The sequence below is a fragment of the Podarcis cretensis genome (genome assembly GCF_951804945.1).
Source record: "Podarcis cretensis genome assembly, chromosome: 6".
Lineage (NCBI taxonomy): Eukaryota > Metazoa > Chordata > Lepidosauria > Squamata > Lacertidae > Podarcis > Podarcis cretensis.
In genome coordinates this window covers 32,240,082-32,256,113 of record NC_137175.1, presented here as the reverse complement: position 1 = coordinate 32,256,113, position 16,032 = coordinate 32,240,082, and the positions used below count along the sequence as shown (strand labels likewise).

Sequence of the window (16,032 nt, the reverse complement as noted above, 5' to 3'; positions counted from 1 at the left end):
AGTGAAACCAACCACCTGTCTCCTTGATCCTTGCCCATCCTGGCTTATAAAAGCTAGCCAGGAAGGACTGGGCGATGGGCTTCGTGGGGTGGTGAATGCTTCCCTCCGTGAGGGAGCCTTCCCAGACCCGCTGAAAGAGGCGGTTATCAAACCACTTCTTAAAAAACCATCTTTAGATGCGGCCACGATGGCCAGCTATCGCCCAGTCTCAAATCTTCCATTCTTGGGCAAGGTGATTGAGCGAGTGGTTGCTGAACAACTCCAGGCACGCCTGGAAGAAGCGGACCATTTGGATCCCTTCCAGTCGGGATTCAGGCCTCATCATGGGACTGAAACTGCCTTGGTCGCACTGGTTGATGATCTCCGGCGGGCTAGGGACAAAGGTGAGAGCTGTTTCCTAGTTCTGCTGGATCTCTCAGCGGCGTTTGATACCATCGACCATAACATCCTTCTGGACCGTCTTGAGGGGCTGGGAGCTGGGGGCACTGTTCTACAGTGGTTCCGCTCCTTCCTCCTGGGCCGTGTTCAGAAAGTGGTGGTGGGGGATGAGTGTTCAGACCCCTGGGCTCTCACTTGTGGGGTGCCTCAGGGTTCTGTCCTCTCCCCCATGCTTTTCAACATTTACATGCAGCCGCTGGGAGAGATCATCAGGGGGTTTGGGCTGGGTGTTCATCAGTATGCGGATGATACCCAGCTCTACCTCTCTTTCAAATCAGAACCAGTGAAGGCGGTGAAGGTCCTGTGTGAGTGTCTGGAGGCGGTTGGAGGATGGATGGCGGCTAACAGATTGAGATTGAATCCTGACAAGACAGAAGTACTGTTTCTGGGGGACAGGAGGCGGGCAGGTGTGGAGGACTCCCTGGTCCTGAATGGGGTAACTGTGCCCCTGAAGGACCAGGTGCGCAGCCTGGGAGTCATTTTGGACTCACAGCTGTCCATGGAGGCACAGGTTAAATCCGTGTCCAGGGCAGCTGTGTACCAGCTCCATCTGGTACGCAGGCTGAGACCCTATCTGCCTGTGGACTGCCTCGCCAGAGTGGTGCATGCTCTGGTTATCTCCCGCTTGGATTACTGCAATGCACTCTACGTGGGGCTACCTTTGAAGGTGACCCGGAAACTACAACTAATCCAGAACTCAGCAGCCAGACTGGTGACAGGGAGCGGCCACCGAGACCATATAACACCGGTCTTGAAAGACCTACATTGGCTCCCAGTACGTTTCCGAGCACAATTCAAAGTGTTGGTGCTGACCTTTAAAGCCCTAAACGGCCTCGGTCCAGTATACCTGAAGGAGCGTCTCCACCCCCATCGTTCTACCCGGACACTGAGGTCCAGCACCAAGGGCCTTCTGGCGGTTCCCTCACTGCGAGAAGCCAAGTTACAGGGAACCAGGCAGAGGGCCTTTTCGGTAGTGGCGCCCTCCTTGTGGAATGCCCTCCCACCAGATGTCAAAGAGAACAACAACTACCAGACTTTTAGAAGACATCTGAAGGCAGCCCTGTTCAGGGATGCTTTTAATGTTTGATGTATCATAGTATTTTAATATTCTTTTGGAAGCCGCCCAGAGTGGCTGGGGAGGCCCAGCCAGATGGGCGGGGTATAAATAATAAATTATTATTATTATTATTATTATTATTATTATTATTATTATTATTCATACTAGTAGTGTGGACCTGGATCGAATCCCAAGACTCATTTGAAAGAGAAATCATTTATTTACTATGCTGGGAGGAGCAGCATAAAAAAACCTTCTCATAAGCAAGAATAATCATACAATATGAGAAAGCAGCCAGATCCTCTGTAGCAATGAGGCATGATAGCATTTAAAGCCAGTGTGGTATAGTGTTTAAGAGCGATAGATTCGTAATCTGGGGAACCGGGTTCGCGTCTCCGCTCCTCCACATGCAGCTGCTGGGTGACCTTGGGCTAGTCACACTTCTCTGAAGTCTCTCAGCCCCACTCACCTCACAGAGTGTTTGTTGTGGGGGAGGAAGGGAAAGGAGAATGTTAGCCGCTTTGAGACTCCTTAGGGTAGTGATAAAGCGGGATATCAAATCCAAACTCTTTTTCTTCTTCTTCTTAAATGGTTGCTATTTCTACTTTTTGTTTCATTTGTTTTCCTCCTTCTTTCAAACCTTATAGAAATGTCACCCTGGCATTTGCCCTTGGGGAGTGACACATTCAGTTTCAGGAACTTTAAAGGCAACTCTGAATATATGCAAATTATGTGGGTGGAAATCAGTGGAGTGCCGCTAAGCCAATCATTATGTCAGCACATGCATTTCTGTTTGCCCTTCTCCACCCCACCAAATGCACTGTTCTGTGGGTTTTTCCTATCCTCCAGAGTGGATTTGGGGAGGAAAGCCCAGTTACGCTAGTGGGAATCTTTATATTGGCTTCTGCTAGTGGAAAAGGGGTAGTTGAATCCAGCCTACTGACATTAGTAAGATGTGCGTGTTTAAAATCAAATTCACTTATATAATATTTCTAAAGAACCTGAGGTTTACTAGGTGTTAAATAAAGTTTTTAGTTTTTTTAAGGAAAACCTGCCGTGCTCACAAGCTGTAGAATCTAATAGAGATGGGGAAGGAAGAGGAAAAATAAGCAAACTCTTATTCTTAAAGGTTTGCTCATTAGAGCCCATCCTTTATTGTAGTTCCTAGATGACATAAGAAGAAAAGAAATGACTGCTGTTACAGTATAGAAGTAAAATGCATACAAGGGGAAACAAACAGGTGTTGAACTTGTAGATTCCTCAGCATTCATTAGAAGAGCAAGGGAGGACACTGCTTAAAAATTAAGCCCACAGGTTTTTTCTTTGCTGAATGGGACAAAGTCTTCCTTTCCCTCAAGACTCAACAGAAATCAGCAGACAACAAAAATATGATCTTTACTCACAACTGAAAAGTAGCACTGTAGAGACCATATGCAGTATTTGGATGTTGAAAAATAAATGCCTGGTGTCCTATGGAGTTAAAAAGGGGAGGGCTTGTCCAAGGGATAGGGGACAGACTCCCTGAGAGCAGCATTTTCCTGTTGCAGGTATGATTTATTATTTTTCCATTACTAACTTGAATAGCTCCGATAGAAACAAAGGAAATGCCTGCACAATGGTTTGATATGGAAGTTGTTCCTAAGACAATAATTGTGGACAGAACAATACTAAGTTTGTTGTATCCTGGGGAGCAGGATTAACCTCCAGGCTGGCATAGATGATGGGGCTCTCAATCCTAGGGCCTATCAGAGCAAATAAGAATCTTTGAAGCCATTTGGTTCAAGGCCACTCACCAAAACATCTCAGAAATGCACTGTTTGGGGGCCTACTCCTGGCAGAAGCACCACCAGCAGTAGATCTCTGCCCACATATCATTCCATGGACATACCATCCTCCTCCATGGCTGATGCATACATACCCAACCTAAGCTCCTCTTCACTGAAGGTCCAGTTAGATATTTGGATAAAACTTTTGACTGTATTTTACACTTGAAGGTTGTACTGCATTTTTTGCTTTATTTTCCTAAATGCTTTATTTTCCCCATACAGAGACACCCCTACCCGGTGGCAGCCTTTACCAGGGACTAAAGCAGCCATGCTGGTCAAAGTCAACAGCCTGAGACAAGTTAATTCCACCTCGAGCAATTCGCTTCAGATGCAGAACAGCGCGGAAACCAGCAGCCAGAAATCTCTGCATTCAAAACAAGTTATTTATGCCCAACCTCAGGCTATAACCCCAAATCCAGCAATGCAGAAACCAGCAGCTTCAGCAGAAACAAAACAGTCAATGCAGATTAAGAAGACAGAGAATGGAGGGTTTTGTCTAGTGTTAACCAATGGGCTCAGTAGTCCTTCAGGAAGTCAGACGCAAACATCACAGCCTTCATCTCCCAAGTATGCTTCTCCAGCACCAATATATGATGAGCCATCTATTGATTCCCCAATTTATGATGAGCCCCCTGTAGATATGGACACTGGGAGTGTAAATGTGAATGGGACAACTCCACAAATGTCGCCAAGCAACAGCTTAAATAAGAAACCCCAACCAGTTAAATTATTACAGCATCCAAGTATGCAGCAGCACCAAGCTGGAAAAAAGCATGTGAGAAACCCATCGGCAACAGAGTACAGCCCTGTTGGAAGAGAGTATATTAAACATATGGTCAATGTTGACCAATCATCCAGAAATCCTAACGCTACAGGTGTAATCGTTGATGGCGTTGCTAAACCACAGCTAGGGCCGCTTAGTTCCAGGGACAGCTTCAAACACTCTTGGAAAATCTTGGAGGCAAACGTTCTCAAAAATATGGAGGCCCACCACAGTCGGCAAAACAGTCTTCAGGTTCAAGAGTATCCTACAGTTATAAGTCAGCAAGACTCTGGCTATTCAACAGGGCCTTCTCCAAGCCTGAGAAAGAGAAAAGGAAGGCGACAGGCTCCTGGCCAGGGAAGACCTGGCTCTGTGGGCAGCAACAGTGAACTCAGTGCTCTGAATGACAAGCTGATTGCAGAAATGCGTGCTGTGGTGAATCGATCAGCAGCCTGCAGAGGAAGTAAAGGTAGCTTAGATGCAGAAATGCTGGAAAATGCTAGTTTGCCAGAGGGTAACAAAATTAAGTTTCAGTCGGAGCGCTTGAAAAAATGTAATAGCAGGAGCTCAAGAGATGATGTGACTTCTAGTAACAGGTCATTATACAGACCTCGAATGGACAGTAGAGGGAGCCTCTCAAATGATCCAGCAGTACAGCAAGACACTGTGAGGCAGAAGAGAACCTACGAAAAAATAGATTCTTTAGAAAAGAATGTGTCCAGTCAGATAAATATGTCTTCGTCTGAATCAGCACAGATACCATCCCAGGTATTCTTTTATTAACAATCTTCTCTTATCAGGCAGCAAGGCATTTTGTGGAAACGGAGTTGATGAAGCCTTTGGGTGCAATTGGCCAAGTGGTGGTGGGTTGGAGAGTTTTGGGGCACCTGTGGTGGGGTTACGTTTAAAAGGGTGTCACTAATTATCAAATCATTTGGGCCCTCTTAAAATTGCTTTAGAAGAGATGTTGCTATATAAATCTGTCGGGATAGCCAACAGAAAGTCTACATTCCTAAAGGAGCCACGAGCCACTTCTCCTTGCTCCACTTCTGAAGCCGTTAGTGGGACCTGAAAGGCCCTCTTGACTCCATGCCTCATGCCACTCATTCAACCGTGGAACAGACTGCCTCAAAAGGAGGTAGACTTTGTTAGGGAAGCAGAGACTGGATGGTCACCTGCAGGAACACATCAGCAGGGGAATGAACTGGATAACCTTTAGGTCTTTTCCAGACTCTATAATTCTATCATGTGTGTGTGTCTATACATTATACGATGTCTGTATCGTATTTGTCATATCCTGTAAAAACTTAACAATTAGGACAACATTGTCATCTTTAGAGAATTTTTGGAAAGTGTTTTATTTATATGTTTGGACACACCTGGAATCATTCTTATATTACCTAGTTTGCTAAACCTAAAGGATTAGAACCTGTGACTAGTGAATCTGTAGATCCTGACCCCTCCAATCCCCCAGACAGGTTTTCTCCCATTCTGTAGCATGCCCTTCACTGTAGACCAGTCAACTGACACTTAGCTTCTGGAAGACCTTATACTCTTCCTAGCTACCTCCAAAGTCTGAACTGGAGCTTCCTCCCCTCCGTTTTCCCTCTAGCTGTTGTCACCACGCAAACAAGCTGTGAAGACACCTCCCTGTTTTTCCACAAGCCCATTTCAGCTCTTTGTGGAGGCTACTTTGCAACTGTCATGCTTTATATAACACATAAGATATTTAGTTGGTGCTTTTTAACAAGCTCTATGAATTAAAACAATCCAACGCAGGGTAGTTTAAAAAACAAAACAAAATAAAACTATGGTATTTTGTCCTTCTACAGCAATGCTTTGAAATGTTAAATGCTCTGAGCTAAAAAGCAAATAAAAAAATCCAAAATACGAATTTGAAAAGTAAAAAAAAAAGTTAATGGTGCTAATAATTTTTAGGATGAGCTGACAGTATTGAAAACATCTACTTCTGGAGGACTCCTTATGGGTTTCCCTTACAGCCTAATGCACTGAGGCAACAACTAAGAGAATCCAGCATGACAAACCTGTCACTAGCACAAGGGACAGCTGTCCTCCTTGTAACAACACCAGGACCCATCCCTGAGGCTGTTGTTCATCTGTGAGCACCCAGATCTCCCCAGCTGTTCTTTTGTGACAGAGAACAGAGATCATTGCACCTCATAAGGAACAAAATAAACAAAATTACCAGTAATAGGGCTCCATGTTTTTCCCTGCCTTCTTACAGAGACAAATATGTAAGGAAGATGTTGTTCAATGAAAACTGGAGCTTCGTAGTAACAGTAACAATAAGTATTATTACTGCATTTATTTGTTGTTTACTACAAAAATGTGTCAAAGCAAAGTACAGTTCTATAAAAGCATGTGTACACAACATTTAGAATGCACCAGGAAAGATAAATGAATATGAATTGAGTAAAGGTGCTCATTCTGCAATAACATAAATAGGAAGAATCCTATTCAACCCTACTAAAAGAGTATCATACCCTATAACCCCAATTAAGAGCCAAATGCCTGAGTAAACATCCTTGCCTAGCATCTAAACATTGATAAGGATGGCCTAAGATGCGTATTTCTGAAGAGAGCCTTCCATTATTGGGGAGCTACCACTGTTCTTATTTTGCCACTTCCCTCTGAGAGGACATACGAAGAAAGGCCTCATATTACAAAAGCAGGAACCGAGTTAGAAGGGTGGGTTTGAGTTGAACTTTCAGACATTGACACAAGGAGATAGTGGAGAGGTACGGAGAGAGGGAGAGAGAGAGCTTCACAAGTTGTCAGTAGACACTGGGACTCATAGAAAGACTGCCCCCTCTTTTGAAAGTGACTATAGTTAGCTGTTCTGCTCAGGGAAATATGAGTAGCTCAGCTTTTTTTTTTTTTTTAACCATTTTCTTTCTGTTCTCCATTGCAGCCTGGAACAATAAGGTCTGATTCCCAGCAAGAAAATAATGACCAGCCTGGCACCAACATGGGGTATCAGTTTCCCTTCCACACCATACGAAAGCCTATCTCTCAAAGCAGCATGGCCGACTGGGCCTCGAAAAACCTAAATATGCACACTCAGGGCATCTTCCGCCGAAGGCTCTCCATTGCCAACATGCTCTCCTGGAACGGTGGCTCCATCAAAAAGCCAATGCTCATCACCAGCAACCACACCATTAAAAAGGAAGCTTGCGAGATATTTAAACTGGTGCAAATCTACATGGGTGACCGCCAGGCTCGGATGGACAGGGATCATGTGGCTTTGATAACCGTTGCCAAGTGCTGGAGCATTCAAGGTTTACGGGATGAGCTGTACATACAACTGATTAGACAAACAACAGACAATATGTGCTACCGAAGCCTGGCATGGGGTTGGGAACTCATGGCCATCAGTCTGGCCTTTTTCTCCCCTTCACCCAAGTTCCAGTCTTATCTAGAAGGCTATATCTATCGTCATCTCAACCAGGTCAATGATGAAAATAGTAAGTGCCTTATCTAATAAGGGTGAAGTACATTGCAGCACAATAGCAAATAAAACGAAGTAAAGATCCTGTTCAGCAGGAGTAGGCAACCTTTTCATTTCCAGATTTAGGGAAAAGGACGTTTTAGAATTATTATCTATGTAATTTTTAATATATTTTATTCTTACTGTAATATATCAGATACTGTAAGTGAAAAGTAATAACAAAGCTCAGTACATTCTGATTAGTAAAGGAGCTCAAAAGAATGCAGCAGGATTAAAAGCAACAGCTATTTCTTTGCTAGTAAGTGAAATATAGCTGGTGTTACAACAAAAAGTTTAGCTGACTTTTTGCACAATGCAAACTTCTTCTTCTTTTAATACATTTTTATTAGTTTTCCAATGAACCCCAATAATAGCCAAATTATAGCAATAACAATTACAAAGCAGATTTCTCTCTCCACTCCAGTCTTGGAAAACAACTAAGAAGAAAAACATTTATTCTATTTTAAGGTGTTGATCTGCTCCCATTGAGTTTGTTTCTTTGAGTGAAAATATCTAGCCTCTTTTGGGGGGGCAGCAATTTGGAATGTTCCTTTAGAACCTGGTGAAAAGCTATTATAAGAATTCTAAGGGAAGGCAGACATAATTAAGTAGATGGAAAAAACAGTGACATAAATAATTGCATCAGATGTATCACATTTTTTTAGATCACAGCTGGCAAGCTCACTCAGAGTAAATGGCCAAATGTCTTTCATGTTGCTCTGTTTGTCAAGATATACATTTGGGGAGTTGTGTTAACTCGGTTCAAGAACTTTTGCTCTATATCATGTTAAATGCTTTAGAAAGTGAAGAGAAAGTATTCAGTGCAATGGTTTTATTCCAAGTACACTGTTCTGAAGGTTGCTGAAAGAAAATAATTGGTTAGGAGACTTCATTAGTAAGAAATCAGGCCCTTTTTTTTGTCCCTGGCATCAGATATAACCCCATCAGCAGCCATAATCCTGAAAAGTTTCCATCCATGAATGGTAAACATTCCGGCTGATTTTTAATCAAATTAATAAACCGAAAAAGATTTTTTTAGAATCTGAACTTCCTTCTTCTTACATTTATTGTTAAACTGATCTTGATGTTTGTAATGAAAACTGATCTTGACATGTAATGAAAAGGAGATGGATAGAGCTGATTTTGTGATGTGTGAATTCAGTAAATACGGGCCCCTCTTCTGCCATGGCTGAGAAAAACAGGGCAGTGAGAATTTAATGTTTTTGCCATCACTCAATCAACGATGCTTTGGATTTTCAGTTACCCAGCGCATTAAGGAGCTTCTGGATATGAAAAACAAAAAGAACTCAAAATCCAGGAAAAAGAGGAAGCAAAATACAGAGGATGAAGGTAAAAATAACTGAATTATGAGGAGGGCTAATAATAGAGGAGACACAACTACACATGTATGTGTTTGTGTGCCATTGACCTCAGATATAGTTGTACGGGCTTTATTGTAGAAAGATAAGACCCAGGAGTTGTACAAGCATCAACATTTTGGGAATGGAGGAAATTGCAAAATGGCTACAGATAAAAAATTGTATGCAACACTTGATAGAGCAGTATTTAATGATTAACAGCACATCTTAAACACACTTAAAGTCCAATTGATTTCAGTGTTTCCAAATAAAGATGTGTTGCCGTCTTAACTTTCACAGAGCAAACTGGATCCCTCCATTCAGATGGAACTAGTTAATAATTGACTTTCAACTGCAGGGTTTAGGAGAAACCTTTATTTAGCTATATTTGTACCCTACATTTATGGTAGATGGGTGGGCTTCCTTCCCTTCTCTTCTAGTCTGAGAACTTTGATAGCAAAAGTCCTGAGATGGATTCATTGGATTCAGTGTAGACAGGCAGCACTGCATTCCCATCTTATCTAGCAGCTAAAGAGTTCTTTTTGAATTTAGAGAGGGCTGGATAAGCCTCCTGTCTGAAATTAGGACAATACTGAGGTAGATGGAGCAATGGCGCCCTCACTATGAGTTAGCTTCCTGTGTTCTGTGTTCCTTGTTGTCTCTGATCCTCAAGGTAGCACACAACCATCATGACTAGTCGTTGATAGCCTTATCGTCCATGAATTTGTTTAATCCTCTTTTAAGGTGGTGGCCATCACCACATCTTGTGATAGGGAACTCCATAGATTACCTATGCACTGTGTGAATAAGTACTTCTGTTTGTTTTGAATGTTCAGCTTCACTTAATGTTCTTGGCTACCAGTTATGAGAGAGGAAGAAATACTCTATTCACTTTCCTCACACCATGCAGTTTTATATCTCTCTATGTGTCCCCCCTTCCCTTACATGTCTTTTCTCTAAATTAAAAAGCCCTCAGCTAAACTATAACATTTCTCCTCATAGGAGAGTTACATTATCTGAAACTGTGCATTTGATTCTTATGTTGAAATATTTTTGTCATTTTATTGCCTCCAAATTACTCAATTTGGAGAGTTCCTTTTGGAGCTCTTCACAATTCATTTATGTTTTTCCAATCCCAAATAATTCAGTGTTAACCTTCAGTGATTTGCTTTAATATTGGCCAGGGTACCTCATTTTGGCTACCTTAGGATGACCCTGTTTCTGGAAGCACAGGGCAGTAAGAAGACCTCTCACACATGGAGCTGCTTACCTGCTCCAGAATTGTACTGGTGCTCCCTCAGCACTCATCCACAAAACACTATGTCAGCCCAAGCTCAAGTCTCACTGAAATTAATTGGACTTGATCTGGCAAAGTAATTTAGGGGTCTGGAGCTTTGATTTCCATCAAGGATTATGAATGCACTAGGAGGTGCTCCTCAATATAAGTGATGACAGAACCCGGCTGGTTCCATTATCTGAAGCCAGAAGATGCCCAGAGTTGTCCATTCACCATGCCCTTTTCTGTATTCCCAGAAGAGCGTTCTTCGTCACCTGGACCCCAGACTTGTCAGAAAACATGATTAAGTGAGGGCATTTCAGGAAAGAGAATGTATCTGTACTTTGTTACGTTCAGGACTGCAGCACTGGAGGGCTTTTGTATGCCATTTTGAATAGCAGCAGGAGGTGGGATAATAATCCAAAGAAATTAGAGGGTTGCCATTTCCAGCTTTATGTGCCTATATGAGACTGTGAAGCATGTATGCAAGTGAAATAATGCACATCTATATTATCTCAAGTTAGGAGGCAGAACTGCACATGCAGTTTGTAAGACCTGTTCAACTCATTTCTCACAGACACCTCAGCCTAGCAGCTCCCTCTGAGTGCTTTTCCAGACACTGGCCAAATGACATTTTATACTAAAGTCTGTCAGAAACGAATATTAGTCCTACAAAGTGCGGGAGAAAGTGATCTGTTCATTGCTTTGTTTTTGTTTTAAGCAGGGGAAGTCTAAGCACTAGTGCTGGAGAAAAAGTACATACAGTTTAGTATTATATGTGTTTTTGATGGGTAAAGGTTTACAGAATGTAGAACATTGCTATGGGGAAAATATTGCCTTTCTGATGTTCATCAGAACTTTTCTCCCTTCTAGAATACTGTATGTGTTTTCCTGCACTGGAAAAAAATCCCTCTTTTAAAAAATATGCCATGGACTTTAAGGAGTTCTATCACTTGATCCCAACTCAATTACATTTCTCACAGCACTCCAAACTGCAATGGATGTGATAGTTGGAGGGGAAGACTATTTTGAGTGCCAGGCTAATGAAATAACCCTGCGGCAGAAGTGCTATCTTGAGAAAGGATATCTAGATCTGCCACAACAAGTGCACATTTATTGCACAGTAAAACAGTAATAAGGCCTTTATAGCACTTATTTTATCACTTGCTCAGAAGGATAAGCTTGAGGGTCAGTTAGGGAGAATACAAACATTTGTGCTCTGGGGCCATCTTCTCCTCTGAAATTCCCCACAACTATTCTAAAACTCCCATTTTCTTTATTTCCATTTGTTAGGTCTGCCTATCAGCACTTATGCCAGATACTGCTACCGGAAGCTGCAAAAAGTTGCAGTCACTGGAGGCAAAAAGGTGAGCGAGTGTCATATTCTCATCTAGTAGTTTAAGTGAACTGTTCTCTTGACATTAATGGAAAAGTCAGGGGTAGATGTGGGAATGATATGCCTGAAATCTTCTACTTTTCCTTTTTTAAGACAGAAAAATTCAGTGGAAAGACAAAATAACATGAAATCTTCATTTTCATAGGTCTTGAATATTCATACAACAAATGGGTGGGAAGATGCCCTGGTAATCAGAATTAAGATAGGGGGCCTTGGAATTGTACTTATAAAACACATGCTGCAGAATTGGGTGAGCAAGGTCACATATAGTAAAACACTTCTGTGAGTTCTGGAAATCTCCTTATTTTTTCCAAAGTGAAGAATGAATTTCTAGCACTCACGGTTTTTGAGATCAATTTCATTACGATGCAGACATTTTCAGCATATTTATCATTACTGGAAAAATGGCATACGCTTGCCTGGCATAGATGTGATCATCTGACTGAGTCATGTGCACACTGAGGCTGAATTCTTCCTGTTACGCATGACATCAAAGTACCATGGAGGAATTATACAAGTTCTTGTCTGGATTGGAAATGTTCCATTACCTTACGTTTGCAAAAACGATGAATAAATAGCTAATATGAGTGCACGCTCCACTAACTTATCAGCAGCAATTGAAGGCCAGAATTACATTTACAGAGGAATAGTACTAGGATGACAGTTCCATGGACACACATTTTTTCTGCTATGACCATTTAAAAATGTGTATCATTTTAGAAGTACTTTTCTTGGGAAAGTGCATTAGCTCAGTGGCAGATGCATGGAGACACTCCCAATCTTATCTCTGCTGGCATCTCTAGGCAGGGTTGAGAAAGACTCCTGTCTGAAGCTACGGAGAACTGCTGCCAACTCAGTGTAGAAATAATGAGCTCAATGGATCAATGGTCTGATTTCATGTAAGGCAGCTTCCAGTGTGTGACACAGTCATCATATTGAGTCTCTATGCCCCCACTGCAGCTTTTTTCCCCAGTGGAGAAGTGGGTAGGCTGGTAAGCATGTCACACTAAGCCAAGGGAGAGCAACATGGTACCCTCCAGATGTTGCTGGACTAAAACTTCCATTGCTCATGCTTGCTAGAGCTGATGGGCATCGGAATCCAAAATCTGGAGGGCACTGCATAAACTACCCATGGCTTAATTGTGAATATGCATCTCCCCCCCCTCCATGGGTGCTGCATACAGCACAAACAGGCCACAGCTAACATGCTCATCCACACAGGTTCTGACATAGATAATTATTTTAAAAAATTCAGAGCAAACACAAAATGCTTTCCTAGGATGCATGTGATTGTTCCTTATGCAAATCTGTTCATCATTGTTTCCCATCCTTTCTTTTCCTTTTCCTTTTTTGCTTATAGGGTCTCCGGAAGCCTACAATTGAAGAGATAATACATGCCAAGAATGCTATTGTAACACCTTCACTGTTTGGCAGTTCTCTGGAGGAAATCATGTTACGGCAGCAGGACATGTATCCTGATAACAAGCTACCTTGGGTACAAACACAGCTGTCTCAGCAAGTTTTGGAACTGGGGGGAGAACAGACTGAGGGAATATTCAGGTGAGGTTGGCTGACCGGAGCTACATAAAGGATTGATTACTGTATAGCTGAACGGATAGTTGGAGATGCATGGCATTTCTGCTCCTTGCCCTAGTGGAACTGCATCCTCTCAAGCCTCATTTTTACAAACAGTTTTAGGAGAGGAAGCAGCTTTCAAACCACAGCAAAAGATTTATGAGGTCTCCAGGGACTTGTGCCACCTTCTCAGTTGCTTCCAAACAAATAGGCTTATGCTAGTACATATGAACTCGCTCCTAAAACCTGAGGCTAAAATATCTAATCTACCCATCTGCATATTTTGGATTGGGGGTGGGGAGAGAACTGTGGTACATGTACATCAGCTGTGCATGTTTTCTGTGATTTAATCTCCTCCTTTCCTAGAATATCACCGTGTCTGCGAAGGCCATTTAGCCATTGCTAGCTTTGTCAGATTTAGCTAGAGTGGGAAGAGGAATTGCCACTGCTCACCCCCCCCCCCCCGCCACACAGTATAGATGCTACCTAATCTAAGGCCTTGAGAGTGAGGAACTTAAGTTGTTTTTGCACTCTGTTCTGAAAATCAAGGGCAAGGAATTCCATCTGGAAACAACTAATAAAAATAAAAATATTTATAGAATGAAGAAGCCACTACAAAAAAACTGGACAGGCCCCGTAGACCACAAGTTGAAAAGTTGTAAAGAAACTTCTCTTGCATAACATGGGGAAGGGGGTGCATTTTTAGCTGCTTAGCTTGTTTAAACCATATAGAGCCAGAGCTTGTTTTATGGCAGTGCTGACATCTGCATCATAGTTGAAGGAAGGAAGTTTCATTGTGGTAGTTTGTATCCTCATACTAGGGCTGCTGCTGATAAAGGCATTTTTAGAAATATAACATGCCCCCAACATGTCTACCATACCAATAAGGCCATTGCTTGGTTAAAAACTGTTTAAAAATGAATCCTCTATACTAATTAAATACTCGTTCTCAAAGCATGACTCTTCATTTAGCCACAGCCGCCTTGCTCAAGAGGGAGGAATTAGTAGATTAATGAGACCCCCCAAATATTGCGGCTTGGTCTGTTTGTTTGTAGCATTTTTAAATCACATTCTTCTGCCATAAAAGGCTCCCAGAACAGTTTACAAATGTTGATGATAATGATGCCTTGAGGCTTAGTCTAAAAGTTTATAAAAGTCATGACCTGAAAGGAAAAGAGTTTGGGAGATAAGAGGGAAAAAGCAAACTCTGGCACTGTTTCTTAGTTAACAGAGTTCTTGTAATGACCAGTTGGAATCGAAAGACTCAAGGAGAGGAAGAGCCAAGGTTCCTGGTCCTTAAGCAGAGCAGGTAGAGACGCCTGTAGGAGTACCCCTCTCTCTACCCCAACCCACCCCCATTTAAGGGGAAATGTCAAACAGATGCACTCTAAACTGCAATATTTTTGTTTGTGTCCTACTTGTTTAACACTAACTATGGCATTCTTGTCAAACAACTCTGTACACGGCTTTCTGAAATATGTAGTCTCGTTTGTTCCTCTGGATCTGGGATTTGCTTCCTCTGTTGATGAATCTCTGTGTCTGCTTTCAGAATTCCTGGTGACATTGATGAAGTCAATGCACTCAAGCTACAGGTTGATCAGTGGAAAATTCCTAACAACGTTGGTGATCCCAATATACCAGGTATGGATAAACAACGCAGCTGCTGTATTCTCGCTCAGATTTGTTTGTTTGTTTGTTTCTTGATTACTTTATGAAAAGGTCTCGCAACAACTTACAGATTAAAAGTACAATCACACCATAAAACGGTCCCACCATCCCCTGACCTCTGCAGAACAACAGCACCACCCCAGCCCCCACATTTGCCAACTGTTGCAAGAAAAAATATTACTCAATCATCTGGGAGAACATTCCAACCAGCAGGAGGAAGGCTGCACTGCTGAAAAGGCCTGTTTTCTTTTTGTGATCCTGTCCCCTGTCACAGCCTCACCATTAATACATTACTTTTGTGGGGAGGTGCTCAAATCCTTCAATTCCGTGGAAGGTAGACCCAGATTGACAATATAACTGTTTTCATTCATGAGAGAATGGGAATCAAATAAATAGCAGGAACTTACTTTTATTCAGAAGCCATCAAAATAGGAGATCTTTGATTTGGGACCTTTTCCTAACCCATGAAACTCATTCCCTCCCCACCCACCCTCGTTCCATACCCACTTCCTTCTTTAAGTGCCAAATCCCAACTGCTCCATTTCCAGCATTCTGCCCTACAGTAGATTCCCTCTTGCCTTAACATTTCAGTCACACTCCAAATCACAGTACACTGAGATAGATCCATCTTGTGTTCTTATGTTTCCTCCCTCCTATCTAAACCAAAGCTTTTAATACCTACTTCTGAAGCCGCAGACCATTGCTACCCTAGCCCCTTTAGGATTTGGGTCCTGTGATTTAAAAGGTCTGAAACCATAAATCTCAATGAATTGGGTGATGCTATCTTTCCTCTGGGGAAGAACAGAGTCTTACTTAGCATAAGATGGAGGAGCAGGAGTGTTGTGCCCTTATTCAATTAAACATCTGCTTCAGGACAGATGTCTCTGACCCAGATACCTTATTTGTTAAGCTGTTGTTGTTGAAAGTGCCTGTTTTTTTCCCTTCTTGCCCTTGCAGCTTCTTTGCTGAAGCTGTGGTACCGGGAGCTGGAGGAGCCTGTCATCCCACAGCAATTCTACAAGGAGTGTATCAGCAACTATGAGAACCCTGATGCTGCTGTAGCAGTAGTGGAACTCCTGCCTGAGCTCAACAAATTGGTTTTGTGTTACCTCATCCACTTCTTACAGGTATGTAGGTAACTGCATTTCTGAGACTAGGAATCATTCT

At 42.4% G+C, this 16,032-nt stretch overlaps 1 protein-coding gene across 6 annotated transcripts in view; it reads left to right on the top strand.

The window, feature by feature from the left end:
* The window catches only part of LOC307217553 (rho GTPase-activating protein 39-like), a 100,626-nt gene that overhangs the window by 80,430 nt on the left and 4,164 nt on the right, over window positions 1-16,032 (top strand). For 5 of the 6 annotated variants that reach the window (XM_079978976.1, XM_079978980.1, XM_079978977.1 and 2 more), the window contains 7 exons: window positions 3,544-4,852; window positions 7,017-7,569; window positions 8,853-8,942; window positions 11,520-11,593; window positions 12,983-13,182; window positions 14,747-14,838; window positions 15,823-15,992. In XM_079978976.1, the coding sequence (XP_079835102.1) occupies window positions 3,544-4,852; window positions 7,017-7,569; window positions 8,853-8,942; window positions 11,520-11,593; window positions 12,983-13,182; window positions 14,747-14,838; window positions 15,823-15,992 (2,488 nt within the window). The remainder of the gene's footprint in view (window positions 1-3,543; window positions 4,853-7,016; window positions 7,570-8,852; window positions 8,943-11,519; window positions 11,594-12,982; window positions 13,183-14,746; window positions 14,839-15,822; window positions 15,993-16,032) is intronic. The other variant, XM_079978979.1, reaches the window with a different exon arrangement.